The sequence below is a fragment of the Pseudophryne corroboree genome, chromosome 5, assembly GCF_028390025.1.
Source record: "Pseudophryne corroboree isolate aPseCor3 chromosome 5, aPseCor3.hap2, whole genome shotgun sequence".
Classification (NCBI taxonomy): domain Eukaryota; kingdom Metazoa; phylum Chordata; class Amphibia; order Anura; family Myobatrachidae; genus Pseudophryne; species Pseudophryne corroboree.
This window is the reverse complement of record NC_086448.1, coordinates 798302632-798330361: the sequence shown is the minus strand read 5'-3', so window position 1 is coordinate 798330361 and position 27730 is coordinate 798302632. Positions and strand designations below refer to the sequence as shown.

The window sequence follows — 27730 nt, the reverse complement described above, 5'->3', positions numbered from 1 at the left end:
TATCAGTTTAAAAAAAAAAAAACCATCAACAACAAAGAATAGAGAACTGAATGATTTATCAGATAAGTAAAATATAAAATATGTAAAAATTTTGAAACATTGGCATACAAATAAAAAACATAATTAATACAATAATATAAAAATACAGCATAGCCACCGTGCTTTTGTTTTAAGCACACGCGGCATTTATAATTGATGGCCCTTGGACCATCACTAAAAAAAATTAAAAATAAAATAGTAACTTTCAAAAACAAAGTTTATAAATAACGTTGTATTGTATTGCTAGAGCCACTCGGCCAACTTACTAGGAACTTTTCCAGAGGAAAAAAAATACAGGGTGACCCAAAAGTCCCCATACATAGGGAAAATTCCATACATTGGTAAAATTAAAACTGTTTAACATTCATATGTTGGTGTACGTGGACAACTGCTTCTCATTTGGTCTGTAGTAATTCCAGGGGTAGATATATCAAGCCGTGGAGAGGAGAAAGTGGAGATGTTGCCCAAAGCAACCTATCAGGTTCTGTAATTCATTTGGCACAGTCTTTGAAAAGACATTTAGAATCTTATTGGTTGGTTTGGGCAGTTACTTGTGTCTCCAAGGCTTGATACATCCCCCCTCCCCAAGTCTTCTTGAACTTCTTAATAAGTTTGGCACCAGTGTTGTGTGTGATGTTCTTGTCATGTTTCCTATTAAAGTCCGTCGCAATCTTGCGACTGCTTCCTCTTCACGAAAATTTCTATACGTCCGTCTTTTGACACAGGCATTCTCAAAGGTTACCTGCGTTTTGTCAATAAAATATTTTGTGAATAAAGTTGCAGTTTGTTAAAAAAGGGCCAATTTTCTCTACGTATGGAATTATCCCGAAGCGAGGAGACGTCTGGACCGCCCTGTAGAAAAGAACCACTAGTGAATGAGGCCTAGAAATTTTTCAAACTCCTTTCCATAATGACCACTCAAAACATAAGCATGACCAGTGAGGTATATATAGAACATAACACTGTCAGGCATATGCACAATGATAACCAAAAAAAAGTGCACAAACAAAATGGCCTCCCCTGAACCAAGAAGAGGCCTGGCTTTTAAACATGTGTTCATTTTCTCAAAAGCGTTCAACTATTTTGGCTTTGGATGCGTGAAAATGAGGCACAATTAGTGTTTGTTGAGATCCCAGCAGCAGTGTTGTATTTCCCTTAAAGACATGAATTCATGTCCGTAAAACTCCTAGAAAATAAGGCTTTTGATAATATCTGTTAAGTTTGCACACTTTGCAGGTAATTGAGTATCATCATACATCAAGCACCAAGTCATACTGCTGCTCTTTCTTCCGCCTGCCACATTTTGTGATCAGCGCCACGTACAAAGTCAACAGCATCACCCAGTAGCATGCGTAAAGTATTGCACCGACTATAAGAACTATCTGTTCAGATTCTGCAAATGGCTTCTTTGTTTCCTTCCATATTGTGAAAACCACGCCACCTAAGAGGATTGTAAACCAAACGGTTATAGGTATTAATCCTATAAAATTGACCACGATAGTTTTCCTTCCCGACGTGCCCCACCCAGCTTTGTTGATGGTGGCAATAGCAAACATCTTTGCCGGTAGTAAACTGGACATGTAGAGCACTGAGTATAGTGACATGAAAACCATGACGATGTTCCCTCGGAGAACACTGGCAAACGAAGACTTGATGAGGCCAACGAACTGTACGGTCAACAAGAAGAGCAGAATGTTCCATATCCGTCCTCGATAGAACAGCTGAATCACAGTTGCAATTAAGAAGAAAGGGAAGAACCCGGTGATCACAGCTTCATAAGTCATCCATAGATGGTGTTTGTGGAACCACATGGCATTGTATAGCCATTCTCGGAAGTAGGACTTGCTCCACCTTGTTTGCTGGTTAAGCCATCGCAAATACTCGATAGGTGTCTCCGTAAGGCATTTTGACCTTGCTGTGTATTTGGTTGCATAGCCCAAGCTCAAGACCCGGTTGGTTAGATGTCTGTCATCTCCAAAACTGCATTGGGAACCCATAAATTCTTGATTGTACCAGTCTTCAAGGAATTCATGAAGCAGTGAATTCCGGTACATCCCCAGTGGTCCACTAATGCACTGGACACAGCCAAAGTAGGACTGACAAGCTCTCTCGATGTTGAAGGCCATCCAATATCTAACGCTACTCAGAAAAGATATCCAGGATTCATACTTGTTTAAAATCTGCGGAGAAAAGATAAAAGAAAATGTATGAGTTATTAACGCAATATGCAAGCCAAAACTATACAGTATAAGAAACAATTCAAACATCTATCTCTAGGAATTCCAAACTGCCCAATGAGAATCATTTAAGGTGAGACCTTTTCTAAAAATGGCATTTATTGAAACGTTGAATTAGTTAATGGCCTTGGGTGCAATATAACTGTATCAAACCCACTTAGCAGAGAGTTGTTCTGTGTCATCTCCAAATGCATCAAAACTACAGTTGTGCCTGTATGATATATAGGGCCGGATGTAATGACGCGATCGCCGGTAGTGCGAGATGCAGGCCGATCTCTGATGTTTTTTTTTAAATGGTTTTGCCTTATAAGTGATTGTCCCTTTAAAAAAGCCGGCATCTTGGACGTCATTACATCCGGACTATAATCTTTGGTGAAAAACACAATGGGCAATATTTACCACAGTCACCTAGCAAGTTGTGGAGTAACTCCCGGCCAGCGCAACTCCTGCGGCTGGCCGGGAGTTGTTCGTCACTGCCCCTGGTCGCAGCGACTGCGTGTGACGTCACGCAGCCACTGCGGCCCGCCCCCCGCACGGTCCGGCCACACCTGCGTTGGCCTGACCGCGCCCCCATAACGGTGGGCAAACGCCGCCGTGCCGCCGCCTCCCGCCTCTGCCTGTCAATCAGGCAGAGGCAATCGCTAGGAAATGACGGCCTTCGGCCATGCGCCGGCGCACTTCGGCGCCGACGCATGCGCAGTTCCAACCCGATTGCTGTGCTGCAAAAAACTGCAGCGAGCGATCGGGTCGGAATGACCCCCTACAGCCACATTAATAATGCTGTTTGTGATAAATATGCCCCAATTCCTTAAAGTTTTATGAAATCCCATTAATAATTCAAAATGAAAATAAACATTATAGTGAATCCTAAAGTGAACATAAGACACTTAAAAATACACAGTATATTTAGCAAACAGCATCAATTTCATTGTATCATTCCTTTCCATTTATAACTACTGCTCTGTAATATTTGACTCAATAATAATAATAATAACAACATCAATACCTAACAAAAAATATACAAAGGTAATATAAAGCAGTAAGCCAGCTAAGTACAAGGATGGGATTTAATACAGGAATAATTACTCAACATCAGACGAGCAAATTATATGTATGAGAAAGAGGAACCATGGAACACTGAGCCGAACATCAAAAGAAAGGTCTTAAGTGTTTCTCCTTGGTTTACTTTAATTGTGAAAGCACAACTGCTTGTCCAGCGTGGCTGTCCTTCCTGCCGGCTCTCTGGATAATCATAAATTAGCATTTCAGCAAGCCTCGTGTCATCCAAGTGACTGTAAGGATGTATTTCAAAGAGGCAGGTCTAGCCAAACCCAGCAAGGAACTCTTGGTAATGACTTGCAGCTAGGCCAGTCTGGACTACAGTCAGACATCTCTGTAGGCAATAACTGGCTGGCAGTGGGAGCTCTTTGTAGGGTAAAGAGGCAGATAAATCTGTGCTCCCCATATTGTGCAATCAAAAGCCTTAGAGACGCATTACTAGGGCTCAAGAGCCAGGGAAACCTATATGTCCTAAATGTTGGTGAGATCACCCCGTATTTCCTTTCTGGAGTCTGGAAGTGAAATGTTGTTAAGAATTTGGTCATTTTGATTAAACTGATAACTGTTTGGTTTTTTTTGTCGTTATTTTTTTATCTTTTTGCGTCTCTGAGCTCTAGGGAGCTCAGAGACGCACACAAGTCAGGTGCAATCGCACACAGTGACGTACTACGTGTGCGGAACTAATAATCACACGTAAGCAGAGTGACATTTATCTTTGTGACCGATCCGCCCCTGTCCATTCTTCATAGAGCTGCCATCATTATCAGCATGCAGCCCATTACCTGGGGCAAGAGACCCATCTGAAATCAGACAAGTGACTGCGCACCAGCAAATCAGCACAGTCCGCAACTCCGTCTACACGCCCCCGAAACGCTCACACAACTCAGCAGAGGCGTGTATGCACCGCTGACGCCAGATATGCCTGTACATCCGCAAGTGGACTGAGGTGCGTACGACTCCGCACAGGCTGTAGGTGTGAGTGCTCCGCAACGGAGCATGTGCAGTGCCTGTGCAACACGGAACAATTGCAGTTTCTAGACAGAAACCTCTCTTTGCAGCGGTTGTTCATTTACTGCTCCACAGTAGCGCCCTAGCTCATGTTATGCCGCACGGTACCACCAGTTCAGATTGTGCCATAATTTAGTGCTGCCAGTTCCTATCGTGCCGCATTGTAGTGCTCCCAGTTCACACTGTGCCACATTGCAGTGCCCCCAGTTGACATTATGCCGAAGAGTTCCCCAGTTGACATTATACAAAGCACTGCCTCCAGTTCACATTATGCCACAGTGGCCCTAGTTCACACTGGTGGGCTCCTGTTCACCCCACTGCACGTACGTGATCCACTGCAATGTGGTGGCTGATAGGATGGAACAGTCTACAAATCTCGCCACACTGGTATACTGGTGAGAAGCTTTATAACTGTCCCTTTCTGTAATCAGTAATACAGTGTTGCCTGTTCTTTATATGATGTTGATGTGAGCTTGGTACAGGTGAGTTTGACCCCCTAATTATCCAATGCTCAGATAGTATTATAAAGTCCAGCCTACAGAAGTCCCCTCAGTGTATAAGTACCAGTACCATGCCTAATAGAGCAAACATTCCCTAGGAACCAGTGACCAAGGGGGGTGATGTACTCAGTCTTGGAGAGAGATAAAGTACCAACCAATCAGCTCCTAAAAGTCATTTTTCAAACACAACCTGTAACATGACCGTTAGGAGCTGATTGACTGGTACTTTATCTCTTTCTACTTTCCATCTTTCCAAAGATTAGTACATCTACCCCTAAATCTTTTTTTTTTATCACATGTAACTTGTTTTTGTTTACCTGGACATCTCCTCCCACGCCTCCCACCATCATATCTTCCTCCAAAACTTTAACCATCTCAACAGATGACGCAGGGTCGAGCACCGTATCAGAATCACATACCTAAAATGAAACAAACATAACAGCAATGTTAGATAATTAAAGATAACACTTTTCCTGAAAAACTGTAGAATTCCTGACGTTGGCTATTGAGTTATATGGACCTCAACATCTCACTTTAAACTAGCAACCCCCACCCACTGCAGGTGATCCTCTTCCTTAAACTTCCATTACCACATGTAGCACAGCAGCGGCCTGTCTGACCGTACGAGTCACGAGGATTGCCAACCCCACTAACCAGGAGCATGAAGGGAAGGTGTGTTGAGAACGTTTCACCTGAATGTGTGACCGTTTCACCTGATTGTGTGACCGTTTCACCTGATTGTGTGAACGTTTCACCTGACTGGACAGCAGCGACCAGTGAAGTGCTACATACACTCCATCCTAGGACCTGCTGTAAGTTTTGATGACAAAACCAATTGGGGAATACAAGGAGGAATCCCATCAAATGGCTACACGATGAGCGGTTAATAAAACAGCGGTGGATGTCTAAAATTGGTCATACTCTCTCATGAAGAAGGGAACCCTAGTCACATGATATGATCTCGTCATGACAACAAGCGCCGCCGTGGAAGCTACCACACATAGCTGGAAGTCTTCACGTGAATGTTTTGGAGGTAGCAGACTTTACTAATCAAAATAAACTAGGAGAAGAGCTTTCTCCAACTGATCTTTAAAATCACTTGGCTCCATCAGCGCTCATCTCTGCTCCCTTAGTGTCACAGCCCTGATTTGTGGAGTAAGGCCGAGGCAGGCGTCCAAGCAGCCATATTGGAAACAGATACTTGGCCGCTTGAGATGATCTGCATGGTGGGAACATCTCTGCGTTGCAAACACAAGAACCGTGTGCCTTGGCCTCTACGCCTTGCTGATCTGCTTTCAGCAACAGACTCTTATTATATCATCTCACTGCTGCTTCACTGCTCAGTAAATAGGACTTTTGCAGCTGTTCAGCGCTGGAACGGACGAAATAAATAATAACAGATAAACAAATAATCCCTGCGAGGCCAAAGTGACTAAATGAGAGAGGAAGTGAACTAAAAGTAACAGTCTGGAATTAAAACTGCATTAGATTTGTTGAAATTAGCTATTGATGGCTTTTTTAAGGTAATTGCATGTAGACTTTTTTTTTCTTGCATCATAATTTTGAATATTTTTGAAAGGTTAACAAAAAAAAAGTTCTTTGAATGAGAAACTAGTTTTCCTGGAAAAATACCAACAGACTGTTCAGGGAATAGAAAATTCACATATGTAACGTCAAACGCTGACAACTATCACCAGATGTACTTGGTGTGCCGGGGCGAGGAGACCCTGCCTATTGTATAGAGGGGTCTGGAGGGACAAGTAGACCCCCCTTACTCATAGCTAGGAGACAATGGAATTAGGAGGCAAGCTGAGGGAATTTTTATGTCTTGAAAAATGAATTGACGTTCTCTAGAGGAAATATTTTCTATTTCACCTCGCCAACTGCGTGCGTTTTACCTAACATGTCTACAGCGCTCCTAATTCACGCCTGCGAGCCCTGCAACTCCTAGCCCGCTGGGATTACATCGGCTTGACCTCAGCTAACATTAAAGGAGACGGGCGATCTTCAGGTGTTACGCAGCACAAGTTAAAAGAGAAATGTGTATGCCATATGCAGCTCAGGAAGCCACGGCTGAAATCAGACCTGCGTTCCGGCTTCACTTTCCTACGAAGGAAAAAGGCAGCTTTGTTGCACATGTGGAAGAAAGTGATATTATTTCATCTTTTTTTTGAAAAATTTTTTTTGGGAACAGTCTGTCGGTCTTTACACAAAGACGTTAGAATAAACCCCAAAGTTGACTTTAAAGAAGATGTGGGTTAAACTGAAATAACGAATAATAGTTATAATAATAACTTCGTATAATGACATTGGATCTGTTTAATTTCCAGCAAAATTCTAGCAATTCAAATATTAACATTACTAATGTTGATAATTATTATTAATATTATTATTTTTATTATTACGGCCGTGCAGCAGACTGATCTGCGACCAAAGCTTCGCCTCTGTATGCAGCTGCCGGGATTCATATAAACTGCCGCTGGGCGTCTCAATATAAATCCAGACGACTGCAGTATTTGCAGATTTTGGCACAGTATCAGCGAACACATTTGCAGCTGCAGGGGCATTAGCGCACAACTCAATCAGGCCCTTAGTTCCTGTAAGAAATAATTTACAGGAAATGAGTTCCCTTTAAATAGTGATGTTCAGGTAAAGGGTTGAAATGGGTTCCGTTTGGGGGCTTTGTAGCAACATATGGATGCTTTGTAAAATATAAACGTGTGCACCTGGAAGGGGTATTTTTGGAACAAGGCGACGGGCGTCAGGTCGGTAACTGACAAACTCTTAATGTCTTATATAATTAATTCGCGAAGGCGGTGCTCTACTTGCAATCAGAGTATAAATATACTGCAGCGTCTGGCCAGGTATTATTCTAACCACATCAGGTGACAGGCGACTACGTGTGTGCGTGCCGTGTTCCAAACCCGGCGACTGTGTTTGGTTTCTGCATCTGCCATGTCTTCTAGGAACACATGTATTTGGGGGGTAAATCTGTCTCCAAGCGGCACCCTGTCATTTCTCAAGAATGACGTTAACCACTTTCATGTCAGTTTAGAGTTTACTCAGCCACTTCATACAAGGGAGACAACCCCTTTCCTGGAGCACACGACGTTTCAAATAGCCTGAATGGTTCACTGTGTCCGAGTGAGCCTGGCATCTCCCGAACGTGCTACACGGCTCGCACAAAAGGCCCTTTATCCTGGACATGTTTTTACTGGCACACAAGCAGTGACTTTTTTACCTACCTGCACATAATCCACGCTTCTCCCCAGTGCTTTGAAGGCGGTATACATCACTTCGCGCTTTCCTCCCCACTTCTGCATGATGCAGATGTATTTGTTGGAGAGAACCAACTGAGTCACGTGCTGTATACTCTCTCGGTGCGACTCCTCTGTCTCACCGGTTCCTTTCTCGTGGAAGTTGTTTTTCCAAATGTAAGTGGCACTCCGGTCGCTGCCCATGATGTCGCTAAACATATCCATCATGTAGATGTCGTCGTCGTTATTGCCGTCGATGACCATGATGACTTTCATTCCAGGATAGGTCAACCGTTTGACGGACAGTAAACATTTTCTTAAGTAGTCAGGGTCCTCCTGGTATGCAGCAATGCACAGGGCAACTGATTTGTTCAGCTTAATAGGCGTTTCAAGAGATCGCTTCATTTTCCTGTGCTCAAGGTAAGCGAAGAGGCTTTGGATGAGGAGGTGAAGTGCCAGTATTGCACCGTACAGTCCAAATGAAAAGTAGTAATTGTCCGTTTGGATAAACTGGTACCCTACGATATAAGCAGCAGTAATTCCTAGTAAGAGGGACACTCCAAACAGGGTAGTTCCAATTATTCTTAGGATGGTCAGAAATCGTTCACAATGCATCTGAAACAACAAAAGACATAAAGATTGTCAGTGGCAAATCTACAAATATACCCCTGGTACCACCAATGAACAGGATACAGGATAATATATCCCCTATTGTGCATTATAAGAATATAGTAAGTCACCATTAAAGACACGAGTACTGTTATACAGGACACCGAAGCAATTTCTAACATCCATAATACTTGGCAGCTGAAATTAAGGGGGATATGTATCAACGCTTGATAAAGTAGAGAGAGATAAATACCAACCAATCAGCTCCTGTCATTTTTTTTTAAACACAGCCTATAAAATAGCAGTTAGGAGCTAACTGGTTGCCACTTTGTGGGCTGGTGGGTGGTGGGAGGGATCTAATTGGATCCCTCTCAGAGGGAACTGCTGAATAAAGCCCATAGGCTTGGCATTACCCACCGCATCTAATATCCAGAATGCATCGCATTCCGGTGCTTAGTACATATGGGAAATGCGAAATCCGTAAACTGAATTTTTCAGGGTTTTGGACGCAATTTCCCTTTAGTACATCCCGCTTTATCTCTCTCCATTTTATCACCCTCCAAGCTTTGATACATAGCCCCTAAATAATTATTAGTTAGACACAACTTTTCCGAGTGAATATTGAAATGATGACATTAGGTTTCACCGATGATAAACAGATACATCAGAATTCATTAACGACACACAAACGGTTTACAGGAGTTTATACATCTGTTATCATCACATATATAATAATATAAATAAATAACGAGCTAACGATATCCTATGCTTGATAACGTATGCAGTAAGCTAACTACACATCATGTTTGCTAATTGTGCCAGAAAAGTTTTTGTTTCACAATTATCTGTCTCCTCGTTTCCTGCTGCCCAGTGACGGAGACTATATTAATCTATCTAGACAAATTCCTATTTCCTGTTTGACAGACATCACTACCTGTATAGTCAGTGGTGTAACAATCTGGGTACCACCTGCTTATGAGCCGTGCTCCTGTCTGCCCCCTACTGTGCGATCTCTGACACTGCAAGACGTTTAAAGCACTAGAATGCGAAACGCTCAAGCACTCATTCTAAGGCTCCACAAATATATTGTCAGCGTTATGATGCATTAAAGGTGATACACCTTCAGATAACTTTACTCTATTAGTTTGTACACAACACCTTCCTTCAACTTTTATTAAATACATTACATCATATTTTATATTGCTGCATTCTGTGTGCTTCACCAAGACCTTTACATCAACCAAGCTGATAGGTTTAGTTTTGGTGCCCTTGGATACGACAAAGATCAGTTTATCTACAGAAACATCAACACTTTTATGTCATACCTAATTGAAACAGAAATAAACAACTATGCCCAAACAATATTATGTTTACCTGTACTCTTATATACTATTTATGAGATAAGACAATATTCAGAGGGGACAGCTCAATCAGGAGCTGTGCCCAGGCGGTGCCGGCAATTATGGCATTGGAATGCCAGCAACTGTACCCTACATTGCCTCTAACCTTGTGTAATTCAGTTTGCAGGCCCAAAGGGGGTTTGTATTAGCGTGCATGAATTTAATTCGCTCCCTACTGAATTGACCCCAGCAATTTGCAATACTCATTAGCCAATCATCATTCATGTAACTGAGGGGTAGATGTATTAACCTGGAGAAGGCATAAGGAAGTGATAAACCAGTGATAAAGCAGTGTTAAGTACAAGGTGATAATGCACGGGCCAATCAGCTCTTAACTGTTAATTTACATATGGGAGCTGATTGGCTGGTGTGTTTCTCACATTGCACATATCACTGGTTTATCACTTCCTTATGCCTTCTCCAGGTTAATACATCTACCCCTGAGGGACAGATATATTATGGGGTCTATTTACTAAGCCTTGGGCGGAGATAAAGTGGCAGCCAATCAACTCCTAACTGTCATTTTCAAACACAGCCTGTGGCATGGCAGTTAGATGCTGATTGGCCGGGACTTTATCTCCTTCCACTTTATGTCCATCCAAGGCTTAGTAAATAGACCCCTAAGTCTGGAAAAGTGATAAAGCAGTGACAAGCGGAAGGTGAAAACACACCAGCCAATCATTACAGGTTTGAAAAATGAGAGTTAAGAGCTGATTGGCTGGTGCGTTATCACCTTCCGCTTATCACTGCTTTATCTCTTCTCCAGGCTTAATACATCTGCCCCCGAATCTCTGTCTTTCAGTATAATCTCCAGCAATGAACCATATTATTATCGTTACTCTTAATAAAGCTTAGAAAAGAAGGAACAGGCCACGTGGATGCGCAACGCTCCGACGCAGTAAACGTGCGTCTAACCAGACTCTATAACGGAGAACTTCACATGCGTTCGGAATCTGTTTGCTAAAACTGGGTGTAGCCTCTACATTAAGAGGTTCGAGGCACAGATCCAATGGCACAGATCCTATAAGCAACTTTTTCCACCCATTTTGAGAGCCCCATAACAGCTCCAGATTATAAGCTTAGGTGGTAGCTTGTTTTTATAGAAGAAGGGGAAGAAAAAAAAGATTGAGGGCCTGGGAACAGCACGATAAGCGGTGGCTGGCCTTTCGTTTCTTTGTGTTTTATCAGCCAGCTGAGCATGCTCTGATTACTCTCATCAGGCGTCATCTGTTGGCTTCAGACGGATTTTGGAACACCACCCTCTTACATCATACAGCTTCGAACGCTGCCTTTCCTGTACAGCCGTAACCAGCCCAAACAGCCTGCACGTTACAAAGTCCATTGTAGGCTTAGCCTTGACTTCAGACAGCATCTCCCAGCTACAAGCAGATGCTGAAGTCATTTTCGCTGGCGGAAGACTGAAACGTCTGTACAGAATTTGCAAACCCAACGACATGGCTTAAAAATATTTTTTTTCCTTTAGCATCTGACGCCACGATTTTTCCTGTTGTAAAAGTTGCTAAACATCCTTTAAAAAAATAAAGTATTTCATCTTTAATTGACTACATATATAAGCCCTCAAGTTGTTGATTAACATTTATGTACTATTTATTTAAATTGCGCCCACATATTACATATTGATGTACAATCGCGATTCAATATATTTGAGGATAACAGTAACATACTCTTGAGGTTTATCAGTACTTGAAGGGAGATAAACTGGAGAGGTATAAAGTACCAACCAATCAGCTCCTGTCATTGTACAGGCTGTGCGAGAAAAATGAAAGAAGCTGATTGGTTGCTACATGGGGCGGGATGCATGAATGTGACGCATCCCAACACTCATTGCACGCATATCGGCGTTTATTAATGCCGTATGCATGCTGTTTATTAATGCCGGATATGAGCCGTCCTTTGCGATGATAGGACTTCCGGGTTTGTGGCGCAGGAGTGCTTTCTGCGCATGCTTTGGGTACATACCTACCTACGTTCCCAGAAGTTGCGGGGGGCTCCCACAGGAAGAGCAGGTAGATCTCCCACATCCTGCTCTCACCCTAGTGATGCGGGCAGGGTGGAGAGTTACTCACCGGTATTCGCGAGTCTGCGTGGTGGGGGATGGGCTAAAATGTTGCGAATCACAATGATGTCACAACCCGGCCCCGCCCCCGAAGTTCCCTGCAACGTCTCCTCTCCGGGCTTCTTCCAGAGAGGAGAAATTAAAAGTAAGGTAAGTATGGTCGGGTGAATCATGGCCCGAAGGGAGTCAGGTGATGCACGTGCCGCAGCGTTACCCATTGGGTTTTAAGCTAAAGGTTGTATCACATTCTGGAGCTTGGCACATATAAGGTAAGCAGCCATATCTCCGAAAACTGCATTTTCTAAGGTTTGATCGCAGAATCAACATTGATGCATCCTGCCGTTTATCTCTCTCCTCTATGAGGGAGATGTACTAAGCAGTGAAAGGAGTGGAGAAGTGAGCCAGTGGAGAAGTTACCCTTGGCAACCAATCAGCTGCTCTGTATTCACTGCTTAGTACATATCCCTTTTAAATCTTTCCAATATTTGATAAACCTTCCCCTCTGTAGTTGTACAGTAATGGATGCGGTATGATAGGGGTGAACTGGGAACACAGAAGCGTCCTGGATATCATGCCTATCTGAGCAGATAGCGACATTTAATTTAACTCTGTTTTGCAGCAACGTTACACATTACTGAAGGCTAAATCCTATATAAATGGGAGTTTTAAAAGTAAAGAGCCTGTACACACATTACTTGTTCTCAGGCAGTACGCCAGGATATTTAAAGACCTCACTGTGGTATTGGAATGCTGTGAATTTACCTCAATATAGCACATGTTTTTTCAATGACAAAAAACTCTATACTTTCATAGAATGGGACAAAATCACCTTTCAGGATAAACTGCATCTCTGGGGGGAAAAACACAAATCGCCAACAAGGGCTGCCCCTGTTTTGGAACATGCTGAATGTATATCAAAGTCACATTTGTAGTAAACATTAGTTGAAAATAATCAGGGGACTGTTGTTCAAACGCTTTGGTGTGCCACATGCTAACATAACGCAATTAGCATCAGTGCCGGTGAATTAGGTGATTACACACAGTCTTCAGTCATACTGCACCCTGCATTTGTGAGGGGGAAACACAAGGAAAATGCAACAAGTATACGGGAGTACCTGAGTGCACGCATCGCCATGGTTACTGACCCACCAACGTGACCCCTTCCGCCATGTACAAAATGCACTGCTCTGTGCTAAACTGATTAATTGATGAGAAGGATGTTATAACTCAGATTACTGCAATCAGAAATTAAGTGGGACATCCAGGAATAGAGAATTGGTACCTGGTAGAAGGGGTCATATTGGAGGTTACCAAAATGTCTACCCGGATGTTCCATGCAAAAGGTCATGTTGGAGGTTAGCAAAATGTCTACCAGGATGTTCCATGCTAGTTGCTGGTTAAACGAAATGGACTACATTTACCCCATAATATATAACAGTGTCTCAGTGCTATCCCAAGATTTAGTGACTGGATAGGCAGTGTTTTCCTGAACGCTGGTTCAGGCCACAAAATGGCTGTCTTTACTGTGTGTAAAGAAAGGGTACACTTTAGTGAACACCCACACGAGAAAACAAAAAAATCCCATTCCTCAAGTACAGAAAGATGTTCTCCGGTGTCCGCTCTGCTTTTATAAAAATAACTTGTAATGAGTATAAGTAACTCTAATAAGCATGTTTTGATGCAACAACTGGAGTGTAGCACTACTTTTTTCTGGATTTGAGGAGACCTGCTTTGTAAGTGCCCGACCCCTCCTGGAGGGAGGTCATGACCTGGAGACTCCATATCTACACTTTTTCCTTTGGATTATTCCACTTGTACTCCTGATTTTTTCTCAAATAAAGTTTGTATACGTTAAACCAGAGTTTCCGAAACTCCGCCATTATAGTCCAGTCTTATGGCTTTCCTTGCTTGAGATCGGGTGACTTAGTTAGTAGCTCCGACTTACCTCCGGGATCTCCTGTAGGGGAAGCACAGGCGTACCTAGAATGGCTGCACCTATATTATTATACTTACCCCTCCGGAAGTACGCGTCGTCTGCCGGTGCTGCATATGTAAACTACTGAGAAAATGGCCGCCGACACCATTTTTCCTGTGATTTGCACATGCACAATACAGATGTCCCCGGGAACAGGGGACAGGTGCCATGTTACCGGAGACCTGCGCATGCGCAGTAGACTCTGGAATAAAGCCAGAGTCTACTCACTGCCTGAGAGGAGGGGGACTGCATTGAGCCTGCACACAGGCCTTCTCCTCTCTTAAGCCCAGTACCCACGGGCCGATGCATGAGAGATGTGTGCTGAGCGAACCGCTCAGCACACATCTCTCCCGCCGCTCAGCACAGCGCGATCTGTGCTGAGCATGCGGGGGGAGACGGGAGGCCGCTCACTTCAACCAGCGGGTGAAGTGAGCGACTCACTAGATTGGCCTGCATGCAGGCCAATCTAGCAGCAGCGATAGCGATGCGAGGGGCTACGCATCGCTATCGCTGTAAGGGGTACTCACGGAGCGATCAGGCTGATATTCTAAGCAATCTAGTCAGATTGCTTAGAATATCGCTCCGTGAGTACCCCCCTTTAGGGGTACATTTACTAAGCAGTGATAAGAGCGGAGAAGTGAGCCAGTGGAGATATTTCCCCATCAACCAATCAGCAGCTCTGTATCGTTTTATAGTATGCAAATTATAGATGTTACTTCAGTGCTGATTGGTTGCCATTGGCAATTTCTCCACTGGCTCACTTCTCCGCTCTTATCACTGCTTAGTAAATGTACCCCTTAATAGTCCCCTCAGGGGTCTTTTAAGAGAGGAGGGGGACTGCATGGAACCTGCACACGGGGCACTCTCCTCTCTTAGAAGACCCCTGAGGGGAGTGACAAGTGCATGAGGCACTTTGAGTCAACGCAACACCAGCCTGCAGCTCTCCCTGTTCCCTACTCTCACTGGAGTCCCTTTTTCACTGGAGTCCTGCTCTAACTGGAGTCCTGCTCTAACTGGAGTCCCGCTCTCACTGGAGTCTGCAAACATACGGTATACCAACTTCACAAAATGGCAGTCTCCGCTGTATAAGGGGAGACTTCACAAAATGGCAGTCTCCGCTGTGTAAGGGGAGACTTATCAATCCATCTAAAAAGGAAAAGTGGAAGTGTTGCCCATAGTATCCAGAGTCTAGCTATCATTTTATAGAATATAATAGATAAATGATAGCTAGAATCTGATTGGGTGTTATTGGGCCACACCCCCTCTTGTCCTATTTAGAAGGTTTGATAGATCTGCAGTTTAATCGTTGGCCCTCTAGGGAAAGGCGACTGTCAGCGAGACACAGAAACGTGTTAGTGTTTTATGTTAGGATAATGGCATTTAGACGTAGAACAGAATAATGATTTATATATTGCTGTAGCTCCTCTAATACTAAACAATGCGATACTGTCTCAAGTGAAGCAGTCTCGGTGATAATCCATGTGCAGCGTAAGCTCATAAGTGTATAGGAAGGGAAGGATTAATGTAAAGAATGTAAACTCAACTTGATTGCCCACCAGAGCCTGTGTTACTGGATGCATGTACGATCGCAGTGGAAAATTATATCATGTCTGCAACGGTCTCGCACATCAGTTCCCTGCCAAGCATCCTAGGCGCCAGAAACCAGCAGAACAATGAATGGGCTGAAAGGCAGGGTGGGAGCTATTCGTTGTTTCATATATAGGCAAAGAGAGACATTAAACTGTGGACATTGGTGCTTTGTTTCTGTAAAACACATCCCCATTAGCTGAGACTGATCGACATCTGAGCCGAGATTCCTGATTGGTCTGTGGACATGATCATGTGACTCTATAACATTAACATGTCAACCACCTTCAATGAACCTAACAACTATCCTAAGTGCTGGGTCCTCTGGTGAATTGCTGACAGCCCACCTCTGACTAATGGGGGGGCACCAAGAAGTGCAGCAATGCGGGAGCGTCCTGAGGATGCTCTGGTTGGCAGTGGCACTGCAGCAGCGATACTGGCAGCAGGGTGCTGTTCCATGCAGTTGCTCTGGGGCAGTACAGGTCTGCCCCCGGGCCCTTTGCTCTGTGCTATGACACCACTTGCACATGGGTGTAGTTAGTATGGCTGACTGATGGTCTCCTGACCGCCGGTCAGCATACCGACGCTGGGATCCCAGCGGGGATGGGCGAGTGCAGCAAGCCCCTTGTGGGCTGGCTTCACTAGCCACGCTGCGGGCTCGGTGGCGACCTGTGGTCGCCATGGGTTCTATTCCTATTCTATGGGTGTCATGAGTGGTTATTGTCCCTGTTGGTCGGCATGCCGACCGTCGGGATAGTGAGGGGGCGGGATTTTGGGCGAGATCATGTGAACGGCGGTCTGCTGACCGCCGGTCACATGAATACCACCGCTTGCACACCCCTTGTTACTGCTCTGACAATACCCCTTACGCCATTTATAGATGACACAAGCGGTACAGTCATAAACAATCGGACACTAAAGGTGTGTACACACGGTTGAGATGCATGCTATGCCCGACTGACTAAGGGGGTTTATCGCAGAGGCAAATTTGTTAGCAGTTGGGCAAAACCATGTGCACTGCAGGGGAGGGGGGGGGGGGGTCAGATATAACATGGGCAGAGAGAGTTAGATTTGGGTGGGTTATTTTGTTTCTGTGCAGGGTAAATACTGGCTGCTTTCTTTTTACACTGCAATTTAGATTTCTGTTTGAACACACCCCACCCAAATCTAACTCTCTCTGCACATGTTACATCTGCCCCCCCTGCAGTGCACATGGGGGGTCATTCCGAGTTGATTGCTCGCTGGCTAGTTTTAGCAGCCGTGCAAACGCTATGCCGCCGCCCACTGGGGAGTGTATTTTAGCTTAGTAGAAGTGCGAACGCCTGTGCAGCCGAGCTCTTCAAAAACAGTTTGTGCAGTTTCTGAGTAGCTCTGAACCTACTCAGCGCTTGCGATCACTTCAGCCTATTCGTGTCCGGAATTGACGTCATACACCCGCCCAGCGAACGCCCAGCCACGCCTGCGTTTTTTCAGACACGCCTGCGTTTTTGCACACACTCACTGAAAACGGTCAGTTGACACCCAGAAACGCCCTCTTCCTGTCAATCTTCTTGCGGCCGTCAGTGCGACTGAAAACTTCGCTAGAACCTGTGCAAAACAACAAATGTCTTTGTACCCGTACGTCGCGCCTGCGCATTGCGGTGCATATGCATGCGCATAAATGCCATTTTTTTAGCCTGATCGCTGTGCTGCGAACAACGGCAGCTAACGATCAACTCAGAATGACACCCATGGTTTTGCCCAACTGCTAACAAATTTACTGTTGCAATCAACTCTGAATTACCCCAATGCGATTTCCCTTGAACTCCCCCAGAGCCCAGATAACGCAGATAGCACAGATAGTACAGATTTTGACTGAGTGCCAGTTGTGAGTATACTTTGTACTAGATAGTACACTAGATAGTCAAGATTGACTTGCCTGCAGTCTATCTAGCCTTGCGATACCGACCCCGCAGGAGCGCGCATCGGGATCAAATCGGTATCGAAAACTGCCTAACACCTTGAGATGTGCACTAACTTTCCTTAAGATTTTGTCCACGTGGATCATAAAGTCCGAAAAAGTGTAAACATTTTTTAAAAATGTGAAAAACTCATGTCGACATTTTGTCATGTCGACCTAGAGTCCTTGACGACCTAGAAACCATGTCGACCTACTTACTGTCGACCAATAGAGGTCAACCTAGATAGTGACGACCTACTTACTGTCGACCTAAAGACCGGATCCCGTCTGTACACACCTTAAGATTACATCTGTTTGCTGAATAATGAACGGATGACATAACCCCTTTTAGGGTCATATACGAGTACTAGCGGAGCCTTTAATGAGCTGATAAGTCAGCGTCTATTACAACTGCAACCTCTCATGCTACTTTATATGCTGACCATCAGCAGTGGGTGCAAAAAAGGGAATCTTGTCAGGGTCTCGGCATTTGGGATACCGACACCGGAATCGCGACACCGCTCCAAATGCTGACACCGGCATCCCGACATGGATAGAAATGCCGGTGCCAGGATCCAGAATGTCAGAATCCTGAACACCAGAATCCTGATCGAGCTCTGGCGGGAGTCCTCAGTGGTAAGCCATGGGAGGGGGGGATGTTAGGCTTAGGCTGCGGGGGGTGGATTAGGGTTAGGCTGCAGGGGGAGGATTAGGGTTAGGCTGCGGGGGGAGGATTAGGGTTAGGCTGTGGGGGGAGGATTAGGGTTAGGCTGCAGGGGGTGGATTAGGGTTAGGCTGCGGGGGGAGGATTAGGGTTAGGCTGTGGGGGGAGGATGAGGGTTAGGCTGCGGGGGGAGGATGAGGTTTAGGCTGCGGGGGGAGGATTAGGGTTAGGATGCGGGGGGAGGATTAGGGTTAGGCTGTGGGGGGAGGATTAGGGTTAGGCTGCGGGGGGTGGTTAGGGTTAGGCTGCTGGGGGAGGATTAGGGTTAGGCTGCGGGGGGAGGATTAGGGTTAGGCTGTGGGGGGAGGATTAGGGTTAGGCTGTGGGGGGAGGATTAGGGTTAGGCTGCGGGGGGAGGAAAAGGGTTAGGCTGCAGGGGGTGGTTAGGGTTAGGCTGTAGGGGGAGGATTAGGTTTAGGCTGCGGGGGGAGGATTAGGGTTAAGATGCGGGGGGAGGATTAGGGTTAGGCTGCGGCGGGAGGATTAGGTTTAGGCTGTGGGGGGAGGATTAGGGTTAGGCTGCGGGGGGGATGTTAGGTTTAGGCTGCGGGGGGAGGATTAGGGTTAGGCTGCGGGGGGATGTTAGGTTTAGGCTGCGGGGGGAGGATTAGGGTTAGGCTGCGGGGGGGATGTTAGGCTTAGGCTGCGGGGGGAGGATTAGGGTTAGGCTGTGGGGGGAGGATTAGGGTTAGGCTGCGGGGGGTGGATTAGGGTTAGGCTGCGGGGGGAGGATTAGGGTTAGGCTGTGGGGGGAGGATGAGGGTTAGGCTGCGGGGGGAGGATGAGGGTTAGGCTGCGGGGGGAGGATTAGGGTTAGGATGCGGGGGGAGGATTAGGGTTAGGCTGTGGGGGGAGGATTAGGGTTAGGCTGCGGGGGGTGGTTAGGGTTAGGCTGCTGGGGGAGGATTAGGGTTAGGCTGCGGGGGGAGGATTAGGGTTAGGCTGTGGGGGGAGGATTAGGGTTAGGCTGTGGGGGGAGGATTAGGGTTAGGCTGCGGGGGGAGGAAAAGGGTTAGGCTGCAGGGGGTGGTTAGGGTTAGGCTGTAGGGGGAGGATTAGGTTTAGGCTGCGGGGGGAGGATTAGGGTTAAGATGCGGGGGGAGGATTAGGGTTAGGCTGCGGCGGGAGGATTAGGTTTAGGCTGTGGGGGGAGGATTAGGGTTAGGCTGCGGGGGGGATGTTAGGTTTAGGCTGCGGGGGGAGGATTAGGGTTAGGCTGCGGGGGGATGTTAGGTTTAGGCTGCGGGGGGAGGATTAGGGTTAGGCTGCGGGGGGGATGTTAGGCTTAGGCTGCGGGGGGAGGATTAGGTTTAGGCTGCGGGGGGAGTATTACGGTTAGGCTGCAGGGGGGATGTTAGGCTTAGGCTGCAGGGGGAGGATTAGGGTTAGGCTGCGGGGGGAGGATTAGGGTTAGGCTGCGGGGGGGATGTTAGGTTTAGGCTGCGGGAGGAGGATTAGGGTTAGGCTGCGGGGGGGATGTTAGCCTTAGGCTGCGGGAGGAGGATTAGGGTTAGGCTGCGGGGGGGATGTTAGCCTTAGGCTGCGGGAGGAGGATTAGGGTTAGGCTGCGGGGGGAGGATTAGGGTAAGGCTGCGGGGGGATGTTAGGTTTAGGCTGCGGGAGGAGGATTAGGGTTAGGCTGCAGGGGGGTGGTTAGTGTTAAACTGTGGGGACGGAGGGTTATAGTTAGGCACCCTAGTGGGGGTTAGGTTACCATGCGGGGGAGGGAGGGATAGGCTTATGCTGCGGAGGGGGTGGAGGGATAGGGTCAGGCTGCAGGAAAGGAGGGTTAGGGAAATTAGGGGTCGATTACTCACCAACCAGGTGTCGGGATGCTGAGTGTCGGTATTCTGACAGTCGGCATCCCAAATGCCGGGATCCCAATACTATCCCCAAAAAAGGCCTCTTGCTAATTTCTGTAACAAATGATTTGCCTTATGCTCAGCACTGTTGCTACATCACAGCCAAACAGCCCAACATTCATTCATGTATGAAACACAACATGAAAAGATTGTTATAAGGCGTATAGGCCAACAGCATCTGCCAATGGGGTCAAGTCAACCAGAGGCGATGTGCCGACATACATCCTGCCATGTACATTTCTGCTTGTATTTGCCCATGAGGACGGCTACTGCATCTCTAGGTACCACTATGGCTGCACGGCAGACTCAGCGATACAGGGATCTCAATGTGTGCTGTTCCGGAACACGACACATGGCACGGACACATGGCACGTCACTGAACTGGCCCCAGTGTGTTTAAAGGACAGCAAATGTGTAAGGTGTAAATGAAGCTTGGTTACTATTTATATCTTCTCTGTATGAGATGCAGGACATGTCCTGCTGGGCAGCAGAGCTCACAGGACCACTACTAGGCACAATATTAGCACACAACGTACATTGGGCTCTGGGGGTCATTCCGACCTGATCGCACGCACACAACGTACACTGGGCTCGGGGGGTCATTCCGACCCGATCGCACGCTGCCCTTCTTCGCAGCCGTGCAATCGGGTTGGAACGGCCGCATTGCACAGGCGCGTCATTGTCCGGTGACGGCCGTCGCCCCTGCAGTGACGCCGCGTACGAAGAAAGCTGTCGCAGCGGCTACCGCAAGAAGATTGACAGGAGGAAGGTGTTCCGGGGCGTCAACTGACCGTTTTCCGGGAGTGGTTCGGCGAACGCAGGCGGGTACAAGCGTTTGGAGGGCGGATGTCTGACGTCAAATCCGGGACCTTCATTGCTGGATCCGTCGCACAGGGTAAGTAGCTGTAGGGCTGGTCTTTACACAAAACTTTTTTTGCATAGCAGGGCTGCACAAGCGATCGCAGCCCTGCTATGCTAAAATACACTCCCCCATAGGCAGCGTCTAATTGATCGCACGGGCTGCAAAAAGTTGCTACGTGCGATCAACTCGGAATGCCCCCTCATTATACGAAGCAGAAACGGTGATACAAGAATCCGTTTTGTTGCATCTTGGCCAACGACCACAGAGCGCAGTAACACCTACTACTAATAATCCTCATTGACTTGTAGCGGTCTCTGGGAGCCAATGACCAGGTCACTGAGGTGGTGAGGACATGTGAGTGAGAAGAGGTGACAGCTTTGCTGGCCATATGCTTTCTCTCACAGCAGCGGAGACAGATGCTTTACCGCTGACTATATAAGACTTCCATAGCGTAATAGGAGTAAACAGTCTAATAACACTAATATGCTGCTATACACAAACATCTCACATGGGACAACAACATAAACCCGCTACATATGGGACACTACATACTCTAAATATTTATTGGAGAGTTCTAAGCTGGATGTGTCCGAGGGCTTCCTCCAATAGGAAACCAGCGCTACTTCACTTATTACCCTGGGGAATTACAGCATTATAATAAATGACAAGTTTCAGTGTACGGGCCAGATGTACTAAACACTGGAGAGTGATAAAGTGGAGAGAGATAAACGATCAACCAATCAGCTCCCAGCTGTCATTTTTCAAACACAATCGGCAACATGGGAGCTGATTGACTGGTACTTTATCTCTCTCCATGGCTTAGTAAATCTTCCCCTAAGTCTGAAATGTAATAATAATAACAACAACAACAACTGACAATTCAGTGTTATAATAATGTATATGACTTTACGGGTTCTTGGGGCCATCCTATTTTTCCTATCGATGGCTTGGTTGCAAGTTTATAAAAAGTAACATCAAATGAAAGTATTATCATGAGGTCACCCACAAAGGAAACTTATGGAAAACTTCTTTGTGGGTTTTACTAAGTTTCCCATAGTAACAAAATGCTGAACATTTCCTCTCCCCCAATATATATAAGGAACATTAAAATCCCAAGTAAAGCTGATCTGCTACTGTGTATTCCCCCTGGATATATAAATGGACCACCCTTGAACTGTCCCACTAGGGGATTAAGCAGGATAACAGTTCAATGCAAATATACAGGGTGGTCCACAAGTGTGGAAACACCAACCTACTGTATATATATGTGTATATATTACTGTGAGGTAACACAACGTAGCTGGTGCACTTTAGATAAGGATTCCATTTAAAGCAAATCTGTTTAGATCTCTAGATGTCATTGGGTAACTCATACTTTTTAATACGTCACAGTTATACATACTTGTCTACTTTTGAAAAAGCATTTCAGGGAGAAAGTAACAGCCATCAGCGCGGGCGTGTACCGCTACATCTGAGAGGCGCGTTATGAAAATGACTGACATCCACATGTAAAGGAGGCCCAAACTTAGTAATATCTATTTGTTGCAGAAAAGACACTGGGGGTCATTCCGTGTTGATCTTAGCCCCCCCCCCCCCCCCCAAGTACAAAAGCATCACACAGCGGCAGCTCATGTGGCTGGCCGAGAGTTACTCGTCGCTGCTCCGAGTCGCAGCGGCTGCGTGTGACGTCTCGCAGCTGCTGCGGCCGCCCCCCGCACGGTCCGGCCACGCCTGCGTTGGCCAGACCACGCCCCCAAAACAGCAGGCAAATGCCGCCGTGCCGCCCCCTCCCACCCAGCGACCGATTCTACCTGCGCATGCGCAGTTCCGACTCAATCGCTGCGCTGCAAACAACTGCAGAATGCGATCGGGTCGGAACGACCCCCACTGATACTTTGCAAGGTCTGTTTGTGTATTGTGTTTTACAAGAGGTTCCATATACTGCAAGTGGCCACAAGAAACCTTATTTAAAATGCATGTAGCCATAGGGATCATTTAAGCCTTATCACCAATGCAGGGAAATGGCGCTGATGATCCCATTTCAATGTATTTATCTCTGATTTCTTTTTCCCCCAAGAATGTAACAGCTACATAATGGGGGTAAGGTGCAATCAGGGAGATTGCTGGACTATTCAGGGAGTCAGGGAGACTGCTTCTATTTCAGGGAATCTCCTGCAGAATGAGGGAGGGTAGGCAAATATGGAGTTATCCATTCTCTGATTATTACACTATATCAGAGTAGAAAGAAATAGAGGTGGGCATAAGATGCGAAATAGCCCAATATTGATTTTTTTTCAAGCCAAAAAGAGGTAAACAAATACCAGCGCTGAGATGAGTATCCTCTGGATAATATAATGGTGCTATAGACATGAAAGAATAATAATAGTTATCACTCATTCCCATTAAATGTAAATGAATATGAGCTAAAGACACACCCATCACCTCCCCATAATAAAGGCTGGCATTCTGGAAGCTGCCACAATATCAGCGGCAACACACTGTCCGTTTCACGCCTCACTGATGTTCCCAAAAATGGCTGCCTGCGCGTAGGTTACATGTTACCTTTCAGTGTCACCCAGTACTCTTCTATAATAGTTACTGTCGCCAGCAGATTGCTACGATAATGATGACTTAAATGAGGGAGATATAGGGGGACATGTACCAAACAGTGATAAAAGTGGAGAAGTGAGCCAGTGGAGAAGTTGCCAGTGGCAACCAATCAGCTGTTCTGTATATGTTTATAGTATGCAAATTATAAATGTTATATCAATGCTGATTGGTTGCCATGGGCAACTTCTCCTCTGGCTCACTTCTCCACTTTTATCACTGCTTAGTACATGTCCCCCATAGACTAATAAGGGGCAGATGTAATAATCAGCTCCTAACTGCCGTGATACAGGCTGTGTTTGAAAAATTACAGGAGCTGATTGGTTGGTACTTTATCTCTCACTACTCTATCAGCCTCTCAAAGGATTAGTAGAACATCGCTTCCTATATTCCATTGGGTGGTGCATCTAATTTACCTGCACATTTGTGAAACGCGTTGCGTTAAACATTTTAATGACTTGAAACAGATGAAAAGCAGTGACCAAGCTGTACCGTGAGTTTTAAAGTGTCACATCTATAATTAGTTATTATTATTACTTTTTTATATACAAGGCGCCACAAAGGGTCCGCAGCGCCGTACGGCTTTTGTTAACACTTGGCACAATACCTGAACGTTCTAAAGCCGGATTTTCCCACCTTTTCTATGCGATACCTCTGTCTCTGTATTTCCATTGTGACTTTTATACCTCATCATTGTCGCAGGACCCTTTCCCATTATACCAGTAAGGACTATACATGGAATAAACCCAGTCATGGTCTATTCTTAGCCATTGGAGATAAAGAGGGAGGTGATGGTGAAGATTTTGAAGCATAGGAAAATGTTCTCCAACTCTCCAATGGAAAAAAAAGTCCCTATCCTAATAGAAGTAGAGATAGCAGCTTCCGCTCCCCCTGTGTCCCAACAGCGTCAGGATCCCAGTGTAATCTCTATGCTGTCACCACTACTGCAAAACGCTCCATGCTCCTTCATTATCTCCGCTGTAGTTCCAAATTTAGTTCTCAACTGCAGGGAACCCCCAGCCTACAGCTGGCCATCCAATCACAGGCCCAGGGGAAGGAGGGGGGCATTGCGTCACTCAGGGAGGTCTGCAGCCCTGTGACGCCAAAGGTATTCCCCCAAATGGGTCACGTGGGCGAGGGGAGTACAACAGGCAACTTCATGACTCTGTAAGCTGGATGCTCAGGAGCAGAGCCAAGTCTCACATACACTGGCCTCTCTGTACGGTGCATTTTATGGTCTATATACCCAGCTCACTCCTGCAAGTGATAGGAGCAAATAGCAGGGAGCTTGCAGCTGATTTCTCTGGGATAACACCAGTTCTCTCTGCTGTGAAATCTGCATTAAGGTGCCACAGTGATGCACTGTTCCATCACATTGACTGTGCTATGAATCCACATGTTTGTCTCCCCCGGCTGCCTCTGTCTCTCTTATTAATGACTGAGCTTTTCGCTGTGGAAGAAGTGTGCCAAATAACGTTCTATCCCTCATTACTGGTTCCAGCACAATTCTGGTTCCTGGCCCAAACAGGGAGGGAGCACAAATCTGGTTTTCTAATACAGTGTGGCTATCTGACTGCTGAGCATCTGCCAGCAACCTCACCCCGGTCCCCATCCAGCAGGCTTCATAGAAGTGGGTATATAAGATGCCACGTTTCAGACCCTGGCAGGGTCAGAGGAAGGCATGGGAGCAAATAATTGGGGTGTCCCCTATATGACTGCAAAAAAGGCATGCATAGACATAGAGAGCGGCAGCACAAATATAGGGGGTGCTGCTGCCACCACCACAACACCCACAGCGCTGGCTCCGCCTCCTACTGATGCAGAACATGCCCATACATGCTGAGTACAGTGATTGGGGGAAATGTATCAAGCCAAGCCCTCAGCAGCCGTCATTTTTCAAACACAGCCTGCAAACTGACAGTTAGTAGCTGATTGGTTGGTACTTTATCACTTTATACTATCTCTCTCAATGACTTGATATATCTCCCCCATTGTAAGACGCTTGCTACAATCACAAACTCCCTCCCCCCATTCATATGCTGAGCTGGATAGGTGTGAAGTGGGCTCTGACATGGGATACACAGCCGGACAAAGGCCACCACCCTGGATTTGTAATGTGAATAGGTGTCTGTGTCCCATCACTCATTCCCCCTTTTGTCATTCCTCTGAGTTTGGACTTGACACCCCCCACGCGCTCACATACACCCCACCCCGTACCTAGACAAGTCACTGGCACGTACTGTATAGCTGCAGGCACTCTGCAGCCTCACGCCCCCTCCTCATCCACAAGCATCATTATAGCGGAAGACACTCAGTACAATGAATGGATACACATTCTAGCAGCTCACAATGTACACACTCAGCAGTCATGGATATATAGCAAGGTAACAAAGACTGATCCATCATTCCTGCACAGACTGGCTTACTCTGATGGCTGGAAGTCATGGGACATTTCCTTATCTAATACATAATACTACTTTACAAATAATATCTAAATAATACAATATTGGAATATCTTAATAATTATATATCATAATAATATTAAAATACTATATACCTATATTATTTAAATAAATATAGATAGATATAGATAGCTATAGATATTTATAGATAGATACATAGCCATCTATCTATCTAGATATTTATAGATAGCTACATATATATATATATATATATATATATATATATATATATAGATAACATATATATTTATAGATAGATAGCTATAGGTATTTATAGATAGATAGCTATAGATATTTATAGTCAGATAGCTATATATATATATACTGTATATATATATACTGTATGTATATATAGCTAGATAGATATAGATAATGACATATATAGATAAATAGGTAAAGCTATTTATAGATAACTATATATATATATATATATATACATATATATATATATATATTGTATGTATACATAGATAGATAGATAGATAGATAGATAGATAGATAGATAGATAGATAGATAGATAGAGATAACTACATATATAGATAGATAAATAAATAAATAAATAAATAGGTAAAGCTATAGATAATATATATATATATATATATATATATTTATATATTGTATGTATACATAGCTAGATAGATATAGATAACTACACGTATAGATAGATAGATGTAGTATTACTGAATATATAGTATCTGATACTAGTATATAGTACCATTGAATGAAGTGACAATGTGCCTTTAATTTAACAAGCTCCCCCTTTGCCAAAATTGCCAAGAACTTACTGTAAATCCCCAGCTTGCTATGGAGCCTATAAGACTACAAGTCTCAGCATGCCCAGCCAGCCACTGCCAGGACATGCTGAGCTTTGTAGTTCCCCAGCCTGAGCCTTCCAGCTGCTTAGCAGCAGCAGCACGTGAAATAGCAGAGAAGGAAAGTTTTTACCTTGATGGGTGTCCCAGAGAGTCCTATGTAGAGTCACAGGCGCTGCAGTCCGATGGGTGGGCTTCCAAGTCTACTGAGGTAATAGGAGATCAGCCCTGGGCAGCCAGGTTTGAGGCAGTGATTAGAAAACGAACACCACAAGTAAAAGGTGGCGATAAAATAAAAAAAAAAGAAGAGGTTCAATAATTAATAATCTATATATATATTAAAAAAATTCCACTTGTATTCCAACTTTTTGGAAAAAATAAAATAATAAAAACTCTATCTAGGCTAAGTATAAAATAAATGGCTGAAGAGCACCGAGAGGCTCTTATGCTGTCAGTGTGCATGTGGAGCTGGTCTGCAGGGCAGGCAGGAGTGGGCAATCCAGATGTGCAGCCTGTGTGGGGCTCATACTCTGCTCTCAGGTCCTCTTTAAGCAGATTTCTCCATACCATCAGCAGGGTAATTCTTTCCAGACGCTGTTTGACGTTTCCCCCCCACCCCTTGCTGCAGCCTTTCTTCCTCCTTTCTTCAAGTTAAGGGGGTCTTTAAACCAGTGCAACTGCTGCTGTGATCCTGACTTTAATAGGGGCGGAGG

The 27730-nt window shown here is 45.4% G+C and overlaps 1 protein-coding gene across 1 annotated transcript; it reads right to left on the bottom strand.

Annotated features, from left to right (window-relative positions):
• Positions 1-27730, bottom strand: HAS2 (hyaluronan synthase 2). The gene is made up of 4 exons (XM_063924445.1): positions 27151-27730; positions 8089-8715; positions 5161-5262; positions 1-2219 (listed from the first exon to the last, which is right to left on the bottom strand). The coding sequence occupies exons 2-4, from the start codon at positions 8713-8715 to the stop codon at positions 1290-1292; spliced, it is 1659 nt and encodes a 552-aa protein (XP_063780515.1). The 5' UTR covers positions 27151-27730; the 3' UTR covers positions 1-1289.

What these genes read in the sequence shown, in the direction of transcription:
- HAS2 (XM_063924445.1), bottom strand. Translation starts at nt 8,715, where the DNA reads ATGCATTGTGAACGATTTCTGACCATCCTAAGAATAATTGGAACTACC. An exon ending in GAAGCGTGGATTATGTGCAG is followed by an intron (nt 5,263 to 8,088) that starts GTAGGTAAAAAA and finishes GTTTCATTTTAG; the next exon opens with GTATGTGATTCTGATACGGT. An exon ending in GCGTGGGAGGAGATGTCCAG is followed by an intron (nt 2,220 to 5,160) that starts GTAAACAAAAAC and finishes TTTTCTCCGCAG; the next exon opens with ATTTTAAACAAGTATGAATC.